Genomic DNA, 9876 nt, shown 5'->3' with positions numbered 1-9876 from the left:
GTGTATGTGTGTGTGTGTGTGTGTGTGTGTGTGTGAAAAAAGTAAGACAAACAAACAGAAGCAACAGAGGGAAAGTAATAAAAAGTAGGACCTACCAGCAGTGCCCTCCAACCATTGGCACACATTTCATCCTTTCTTACAAAATCAACTCATCAAAACCATGTTGCCAATAAATTGGAGCTACAAACACAACACAACATGATGGTGTAAGAGCACACTAAAAAAACGGATGATTGTAACACAAAATAACAGCGTAAGTTTAACTCAAAAAGATGACGTTAAGTTCGTTGTAAAAACCACAACAAAGAAATATAGACAAAATATCGAAGTTCTTCTTCTGCTTCTATCCCGTGGTTGGGACAACCGTGAGGACACCACTGCATCTGAAAACCAGCTCTTGCCATTTCTCTTTGTCCTCTGCTTTCCTCAGATGGTCACCCATCATCTTCCCTGTCCACTCTGTGATGTTGTCCTCCTATCTCCTTCTCTGCCTTCCTCTCTTTCTCTTTCCTTGTACGGTTCCTTGTAGGATTGTTTTGGCAAGTCCTGTGGATCTTGTGACCTGCCCATACCATTTTAATTTTCGTCTCTTCACTGTGGTGAGTAGATCTTCATGCTGCCCCCGCCTGTTCCGTACCTCAGCATTTGAAATAGGATATGCGCATGCGATATCTAAGTTAGTTAACACAAAATGCTGATGAAAGTTCAACATAGAACCACAACTAAGAAATAGACAAAATTACAGCATAAGTTAATTGTGACACCGCATAAAAGAAAACAACAAAATAACAACAGAATATAACCTAAAATAATGACATAAGTCAAACACAAAACGACGACGACGTACTTTGCACGACTCATTGGTCCACACACTCTGGTTCCTGTCCCAGACCCTGCAGCTGTCTGTGTACACAAGCAACTTGTACTCATCTACGCCCTCTGCAACATGCCCCATCACAGAATTACGAAAAGAAACAGAAAGTGCAAAGTTGCTTCTCTCTGAAACATGCGCTATCATAGAATCAAGAAAAGAAACTTAAGGCACAATGTCGCTTCCATCTGCAATACAACATCACAGAATTAAGAAAAGGAACAGAAGGCACAATGTCGCTTCAGTTTGCAACACACATCATCACAGAAGTAAAGAAAATGAATAGAAGGTGCAATATTGCTTCTACCAGCAACATGCACCATCACACAATTAAGAAAAGAAACAGAAGATACAATGTTGCTTCTGTCAGCAACATGCACCATCACAGAATTAAGAAAAGAAACAGAAGGCACAATGTCTCTTCCATCTGCTTAATACACCATCAGAGAATTAAGAAAAGGAACGGAAGGCACGATGTTGCTTCCATCTGCTTAATGCACTATCACAGAATTAAGAAAAGGAACAGAAGCCACAATGTCACTTCAGTTTGCAACACACATCATCACAGAAGTAAAGAAAATGAATAGAAGGTGCAATATTGCTTCTACCAGCAACATGCACCATCACACAATTAAGAAAAGAAACAGAAGATGCAATGGTGCTTCTGTCAGCAACATGCACCATCACAGAATTAAGAAAAGGAACAGAAGGCACGATGTTGCTTCCATCTGCTTAATGCACTATCACAGAATATAGAAAAGGAACAGAAGCCACAATGTCACTTCAGTTTGCAACACACATCATCACAGAATTAAGAAAAGGAACAGAAGGTGCCATATTGCTTCTGCCAGCAACATGCACCATCACACAATTAAGAAAAGAATAGAAGGTGTAATATTGCTTTTAAATTAATGCATTAAGTAGTTAAAAACCCACTTGAGATGTTAATGTGACTTTACAAAGTTGTGCATTTTTCTAAGGATAGAATTCATCGACAAGTAGCCTACAACATTCCTCACCTTACTTTCTAAGAATGAGTGTGGTAAGAATATAACGGCTAGAATTTTTCTACCTTCTTAGGAATGTCATCTAGAGCAAACATACTGTTTAGTTTAAGTCTCCTTCATTCATCATTGTGAAAAGTGAATTATGACAGAGTCATACATTGAGCAGTCAAAATGAACAGGTCTAAAGAAATGAGGAATGGGGAAAATTAATCACCAAAAGGCCTTAAAACCCTTTCCTGTTAACATTCTTCTCTCACAATGGCCTCCCATTTGTTCAACTTCCTGTGCACATAGAAACTTCTTGTATTCACATTCTTTTGCACTTAGCAAAAGTAAAAATAAATAGTGACTGTTTACGCTACCTCTGATACGCCTTCCTTTCTTGAAATATGTCACAACGTGGTGGAATCTGGCGCTTGACAATTTTGGGGCATATGGAGTTATAGGCATCATCTTAATGCCTGTCCCTTTGCCTTGCTTTTGATGTTAAAAATTTCCATTTGTCTTAGATACAAGTCGAGCTATTGGCGATTCAAGGAGGTGGGGGTCGCCTGGTTTCAGAGGTAAAATTAGCGAGAAAATGGCCACCAAAGTTGAGTTATTTCCTTAGCTTGAGAGTCCGGGGAAACTAAAAATTTACATCTTTTATTTCTTTAATCATAGTTTTTCAGTAAAATCCAGACAGAAATGTGTTCTTTAATGGGCATGCTTGAAAGGTATAGAGCCAAAAACAAAAAATTCGATAAAAATTCCCAAACCTGCGGAAAAATGCCAGTTTCTTGACTTTCATTATTTTGAAGAGCGCCTGATTTCACCATGCTGTCTCATAAATGACAACAAAGTATCTGCTATTTTCATCATAGATAAAGTAATCAGTGAGGAAATCTTTTTAAATCATAACCAAGGTTATTATTGTGAAAATCTTTTTATCATAGTTAAGTTTATCATTGAGGAAATCTTTTTATCACAACTAACACATTATCATTGCAAAAATCTTTTTATCATAGCTAAGTTTATCATTGAGGAAATCTTGAGGGAGAAACACATTGTGTTTGTGGCCAGTTTGGCTATGGTCAACGCTAGTGCTGCATTTTTAAAAAAAATTTTTGTAAAAGTTTTACGGCACATGCAACACAATAAGGTTATAGAAGTGCCGAACATTAGATGTGTTACAAGGGAGTAACAAACACAAAAAAGAATGTGGAGAGAAAAGGACGAAAGATGTTTGATAAGAAACAAGGAGCAAACCACACCAGAGCACCCGCCAACCATACACGTTACATTTTTTACATCGAGTGTTGACAGACAGTGTTGATCATGAAACATTCACAAGCCAAGCACTAACCAGGAATAGCCAAGCCAGCATAGATGAAGCCTCTCTTGAAGGTCATTGGCTTTACGAAGAACTTGTTGACAATGCTTTCAGCGGGCCCGTTCATATTAAGGTTTGCCAGCACAGGTTCCGATGCAAGCTTCACCACATTGCTACCGTACGTCGTTGGTGCTTCGTCATACCTTGTTGCACAAAAATAGAACACATCACATTACTGCACCCAAAGAGTGTTTTACGTTTAGTTTTAGTAAGAGTTTTAGTAAGAATTTTACGGCAATTGAGACACAGACAGGTCATATAAGTGCCAAAGATTAGAGGTGTTACTGGAAAGTAACGTAAATTGAAAAGAAGGAGGGGATATAGGACAACTTTTATTGATGTTTGATTGACAAGGAAAAAGGAGCAAACCATAAAGAGTTTTTCAATGTAAAAGAGAGTAACAAGCTTAAAAAAGAAAAAGGGGAGATAAGGATGATAGATGATTGACAGAAAAGAAGAAGCAAACCACACCAGAGCTCCCGCCAACCACCCACGACAACGTACTTTGCACGACTCATAGGTCCACACGCTCTGGTTCCTGTCCCAGACCCTGCAGCTGTCTGTATACTCAAGCAACTTGTACTCATCTACGCCCTCTGCAACATGCACCACCACAGAATCAAGAAAAGAAACAGAAGGTGCAATGTTGCTTCTCTCTGCAACATGCACTATCATAGAATTAAGAAAAGAAACTGAAGGCACAAAATCGCTTCCATCTGCAACATGCACTATCATAGAATTAAGAAAAAGAACTGAGGGTGCAATGTTGCTTCTCTCTGCAACATGCCCAATCGCAGAATTAGGAGACTAACATGAGACAAACAAAACTTTTAAAGGAAAATACGTTTTTACAAAATACGTGAATTTCACACAAACCGAAAATAGCCGATCAAATTGGCCGCCTTGTTCCCTATGTCTACATAGACAAGAATGGCCTCAGAGTCTTTCTTCAGCTGGAACTTGTGATGACATAATCCTTCTTCTCCTTGCCTCGTCTTATTCACACTAAATATTCTGAGGACAGAGAAGACAATTGTTTTCATTTAGTTTTGGTTTTAGTAGAGGTTTTATGGCGCTCGCAACTGCATAAGGTCATATGAGCGTCAGATGATTAGAGGTGTTACAAAAGAGTAACAAACATAAAAAAGAAGAAGGGGAAATTATAAGGACGATAGATGTTTGATAGGAAAGAAGAAGCAAACCACACCAGAGCACCCGCCAACCACCCACATTGATTTCATGACATGGTGATATCAGGCGCTCATCAATTTTTGTGCCTAAGGAGCTACTCATTTTATCTTAAAGCTTGTTCACTCGTCTTGCTTTTGATTAAATTAAATTCATTTACGTTGAATAGAATTTGTGAGATATATTAAAATTTGCTATTGAAGGTGGTGAGGAGTCACCTAGTGTTAGAGGTAAAATTAGCGAGAAAATGGTCGCCAAAGTTTAGTGACTTCAAAAGCTGAAGTGTCCTTGGAAACTGCAAATTTCTATTTTTAGTGCATTTCATCATCAATTTTCAGTAGAATCCACAACAGAATTTAATTTCAAATGGACATAAAAGGTGTTGAGTAAAAAAAAAATTAAAATTAAGAAAAATTGCCAGAGGAGCAGAAAAATTTTGGTTCCTTCGATTTCAAAATTTCTACAAACACTTGATTTCACTGCAAGGCAACAGAATTTTTCTAGACACTTCAAGTTAGAAGTTGACATTACAAAACATTTCCAATTTGTGAGAAAATCATTGCGGGAAGAAGGAGAAGAGTAAGGAAACAACTGAGATATGAGACTTGGGCTTTCTTGTAATATGTGAGGCAGCCAGGTGGAATCAGGCTCTCGTCAATTTTTGGGCGTGTAGAGTTTTAAAAATTGGTATCATCTTAAAGCTGGTTCACTTGTCTTTATTTGGATGAAAAAAATTTCCATTTATCTAGAATACAAGTCGAGATGTTTTCGAAAGAAGGAGGTTGAGGTCATCTGTTTTCAGAGGTAAAATTATTGAGAAAATGGCCGCCAAAGATTAGTTATTTCCTTAGCTTAAGAGTTCGTGGTAACTGAAAATTTACTTTTTTTGTGCCTTTAATCAAAGTTTTTCAGAAAAATTTCCACAGAAATGAGTTTTTAATAGGCATGAAAGGTGTTGAGCCAAAAAACAAAACATCGATAAAAATTTATAAACCTGCGGAAAAATGCAAGTTTCTTCACTTTGATTATTTTGACGAGAGCCTGATTCCACCACGCTGCCTCACATATTGTTCGGTTTGTGGGTACACACAGATTTAGAGAGAGTGAAGAAATGCATGCTTGTGAAAGGGCTCTTCGTTTTATTTTTGTCTTCTAGTACACTGTAACCGAAAAGTGACTACTGAGTAAAGGAAAGGTGCTGTCTAAATCCTGATACGTTACCTAACAGTTTTAACAGAAGTAGGCTATTATGTAATGTACATTATTTCACATTCTTATGTCTCAGGTCGTAACTAAGAGTACCTCATTAGCTGGGATAAGATCAATCGATAGATCAATCAGTCGATCTATCGAGCGGTCTGTCTGTCTGTCTGTCTGTCTGTCTGTCTGTCTGTCTGTCTGTCTGTCTGTCTGCCTGTCTGTCCGTCTGTCCGTCCATCTGTCTGTCTGTCTGAACATGTGTCTGTGCGTCTCACTTGCAGTCTCTTTATGTCTCCCTCTCTGTCTCTCTGTTTTTCTGTCTCTCTCTGTCTCTCTCTGTCTCTCCCTGTCTTTCTTTGTCTTTTTCTCTGTTTCTGTCTCTCTCTATTCCTCCGTCTATTTTTCTCCCTTTCTCTTTGTCTCTGTGTGTGCCTCTCTCCTCCTCTCTCTCTCTCTCTCTCTCTCTCTCTCTCTCTCTCTCTCTCTCTCTCTCTCTCTCTCTCTCTCTCTCTCACTCACTCTCACCCTATAGAATCCTTTGATATGGGCCTCGTGATGTTGAATGTGAGTTCCTTGCCCGGTGAGCGAAGGTGTCCCTCCTCATCTTCTACCCGTAAAGAGAGCACAGGAGGCGATATATCACGGCTGCTATCATCATCGCCATATGTGTAAGGGTTCTTCCTTACTTCACTCACCTGAGGAAAGAGTTGAATATAGTCGTATCTGCTCTAAACATCCCCCCACTTCAGACAATCACCCATACAAACAGCCATTTCCCACTTCTTCCCTTCCATATATTTTACATTACAATGCGATGTCAGTGGCCTAGTGGTTAGGCTCTCATACTCATAACTATAAGGTCTTGGGTTTGAATCCCATCAGGGACTCGATGCTGTGTCCTTAAGAAAGGCACTTTACACGAATATTTCTCACTTCAGCTCAGGGGAAATGGGTGCCCGAAAGAATTTGATAGTTTGTTAGTGTTTGAGTGCATGCAATCTGCAGCTTGCACTGTATGCTTTTGGGGAAGCCAAGAATGTTTCTGGGTCTTTTAAACAACTGTTGAAAAAGCCCTGCTCCCAATTTTAAGGCTCAGTCTTGAGTTAATTTGTATCAATTTATCGTAAATTTCAAGATGAAATATACTCATGTAGTAAATTAGATAGATAATATCATGGTGCCAGTCATTTTAACACTTATATCACATTACTGCAGCTTTGTAATAAATACAGGCTTTAACCCTTTTGTAACACAGGGTCAGTTTGTGCTTCACTGGGCACAGTTTTGGATCCACAGGGACAAGGAGTAGCACTAGATTTAGTAGTCAGTTGCCTATAATGAGACCTGGTTTGCAAATACTACTATCTCTAAAAGGTAACAATTTCTTTGAACGTAAAAAAAATCGCAGAATACAAATCAGCTGATTGATTGATTGATTGATTGGGTAGATGTTTTACGGCACTATCGACACAATTTTGGTCATTTAAGCGCCAACAGGTTTCACCGCTACAAAATCTGCGAATAGTGTCACAAAACACTTCTAATAGAAGCAGTATGCAGAATACATCCTATGATGAATGGCATTCATCGTCATGGTCCTCATGCTTTGCAAGGAATGACAAACGCTGTTCATCACAGCAACATCTTGGTGCCTTCGCTGTATCAGAAAAAAAAAAAAAATGACAAACAGCGTACGTCATATATAGATCACAAAGGGATCAACATGGAACCAAGAAGAGAGAAATGTGAGGCAGCGTGGTGGAATCAGGCTCTCGTCAAAATAATCGAAGTGAAGAAACTTGCATTTTTCCGCAGGTTTGTGGATTTTTATCAAATTTTTTTTTTTTGGCTCAACACCTTTCAGGCCCATTAAAGAACTCATTTCTTTTTGAATTTTTCTGAGAAAAGTTGATTAAAGGAACAAAAAAAGTAAATTTTCGGTTACCGTGGACTCTTAAGCTAAGGAAATCCAATCTTTGTCGGCCATTTTCTCACTAATTTTTCCTCTGAAAACAGGTGACCCCCACCTCCTTCATTCTCAAATATCTCGACTTGTATTCAAGATAAATGGACATTTTTTTTTTCATCAAAATAAAGACAAGTGAACAAGCTTTAAGATGATACCAATAACTGTACATGCCCAAAAATTGACGAGAGCCTGATTCCACCACGCAGCTTCACAAATCATACCTTAACATTCAAATTCCGATTGTCACTCTCCGACTGGTTGAAGTCAGACTTGAAGACAATGGAGCAATCTCGACCATCAAGGAGGAGACCTGCGACAGCACGAGCACTGATCTTAGCAGTGGCCAATGCGATGTCTCTTTTTAACACTTTCTTGATACGTTGGCCCATCACTTCACTTCTGAGCATCACCTCCCACAGATGAGAAATTATGTTCTCTACCTTCGGCACCATTGTTTGGGCCTGTATGAAAGAAGAAATAAGACATCCCAACATGTTATATTCTACATGTGTGTGTTTTTGTGTGCGTGTGTGCAAGTGTGTGTGTATGTGTGTGTGTGTGTGTGTGTGTGTGTGTGTGTGTGTATCTGTGTGTGTACACATGGTAAAACACCAAACAAAAGTGCCAGGATCTGGACAATAAAGATGTATCTTATCTTATCTGTCACCATAAAGAGATGGGGACTATAAGCATAGAGAATTTGGGATGAATCCTGAAGAGGGGGGGAGAGCAGAGATGGACATGTTCCGGCTTTAGAGACCCCAACACTGTGGACAAGGTGTGACAAGGTGTGACCATAAAGTAAAATGTGAAATGGTATAGGTTTTAATGCCCCATCAACACTATTAGATTTTTCAACTCCTTATCTCCAACAAGCCGCTCCCAGCAGCTTGCAGTTGGAACTGTTGCACCCGTGAGCCACTGACAACGGCTGGAGTACATTCCTTTACCACGACTTTGTCGTCAAATTACTTTTCAACAATTACTAAAAACAGGTCTCTTTTACCAAGAGTTCATTCATGTTGTTGTTGTTAGCGATCCAGTAGCATCTGAGCGTTAACTCTTCTACATGATGCCATTCGGTAATAGTTGCATGTTTGTTCTAATTGTTGTCTTGAGGAGTAGAGGCAATTAGATGTGTGGGGTAGCTTGGGAAGAAAACATCCCCTTAAATCGGTTAGTTTTCTACAGAAGAACAGATGATGTTCCACTGTCTCTGAGGGGTAGTCACATAGTGGGCAGGCAGCAGACTGCTTTACTCCAATTCGGTTGAGATGTTGGTTGAGGGGTACATTCTTTAGATGAAAAACTATCAAAATAGGTTCACTTGTTTTAATTTAATGACTAATTTAGTGACGTACCAGTTACTTTTAGATTTCACACTAAATGCTCTGGCATTGTGGGTTTACCGCCCTCAGAGATAAAGAGATAAGAGGTGGGAGGGACCTCTGAGTTAGGCATTCATCTCCAAGAGGACCATCATCAAAAAGTGCCAGATCTAAAACAGACATCAGCGATCATGGTTCTCCATTCATCTCTCCACTCAGATGCTCTTTTAAAAAAAAAAAACTATACTATTATCCTAGAGTTTTTCCTTCACCCATCTGTTCAAGTTTTCTAAAAAAGTTTATCTGGGTCGAACCATGCCTAGTTTTCTTTTATTTTTTCCAGTGGGAGGTTTTTTTTGTTTTTTTTAAGTGGTTTGTTTTAATAAGAGTTTTACAGCACTTGCAACACAATAAGGTCATATAAGTGCCCGAGATTAGAGGTTGTTACAAGAAAGCAACAAACACAAAAAAGAAGGAGGGGAGATAAAGACGATAGATGTTTTACAGGAAAGAAGGAGAAAATCACGCTAGAGCACCCACCAACCACCCGCTTCTAGTCGGAGTAAGATGTTCAAAGTCTTGAAGTCAATTCAAGTATCCAAGAAACTGCCTTTATCTCTTATTAATTCTTTTTCTCAGTGAGTGGCCCACATGGATTTCTTTCAACTTCCTAGTTTGATTTCTTTTCAGACAGACAGACAGACAGACAGACAGACAGACAGACAGACAGACAACAAATAGAGAGAGAGAGATCAATAAGATATTGAGAGACAGAAAGAGAGAGATAGAGAAAGAGAGAGAGAGAGACTCTGAGAGAGAGGGAGGGCAAAAGAGAAAGAGAGAGAAACAAACACACACTCACAACAAGAGATAGGTAAAGATAGAAAGAGAGAGAGGGGGGGGAGAGAGAGAGAGAGAGAGAGACGGAGAGAGAGAGAGAG

The 9876-nt window shown here is 39.2% G+C and overlaps 2 protein-coding genes across 2 annotated transcripts in view; both read right to left on the bottom strand.

The window, feature by feature from the left end:
• LOC101854881 (polycystic kidney disease protein 1-like 2) overlaps positions 1-3648 on the bottom strand; it is a 52512-nt gene extending 48864 nt beyond the window's left edge. The window contains exons 1-2 of the mRNA XM_013084918.2: positions 3224-3648; positions 848-939 (exon numbers count right to left, since the gene is read on the bottom strand). Of these exons, the coding sequence (XP_012940372.2) occupies positions 848-939; positions 3224-3317 (186 nt within the window). The 5' untranslated portion in view covers positions 3318-3648. The remainder of the gene's footprint in view (positions 1-847; positions 940-3223) is intronic.
• A 59-nt stretch (positions 3649-3707) lies between these two features.
• On the bottom strand, positions 3708-8061 carry LOC101851131. The gene is made up of 3 exons (XM_013084917.2): positions 7829-8061; positions 6164-6333; positions 3708-4264 (listed from the first exon to the last, which is right to left on the bottom strand). Exons 1-3 carry the CDS (start codon positions 8057-8059, stop codon positions 4117-4119), a joined length of 549 nt encoding a protein of 182 aa, XP_012940371.2. The 5' UTR covers positions 8060-8061; the 3' UTR covers positions 3708-4116.
• Positions 8062-9876: the final 1815 nt, after the last annotated feature.

The sequence above is a fragment of the Aplysia californica genome, unplaced genomic scaffold (assembly GCF_000002075.1).
Source record: "Aplysia californica isolate F4 #8 unplaced genomic scaffold, AplCal3.0 scaffold00328, whole genome shotgun sequence".
NCBI lineage: Eukaryota > Metazoa > Mollusca > Gastropoda > Aplysiida > Aplysiidae > Aplysia > Aplysia californica.
Note: the sequence above shows the minus strand (reverse complement) of the source record. Positions and strands in the feature narration are given on the sequence as shown.

Excerpts from the sequence above, each read along its gene's own strand:
- LOC101851131 (XM_013084917.2), bottom strand. The coding sequence starts at position 8,059 with ATGGTGCCGAAGGTAGAGAACATAATTTCTCATCTGTGGGAGGTGATG. Across the intron at positions 6,334-7,828 it reads ATCGGAATTTGAATGTTAAG|GTGAGTGAAGTAAGGAAGAA; the intron begins GTATGATTTGTG and ends CTCTTTCCTCAG. Across the intron at positions 4,265-6,163 it reads ATATCAAAGGATTCTATAGG|AATATTTAGTGTGAATAAGA; the intron begins GTGAGAGTGAGT and ends CTCTGTCCTCAG.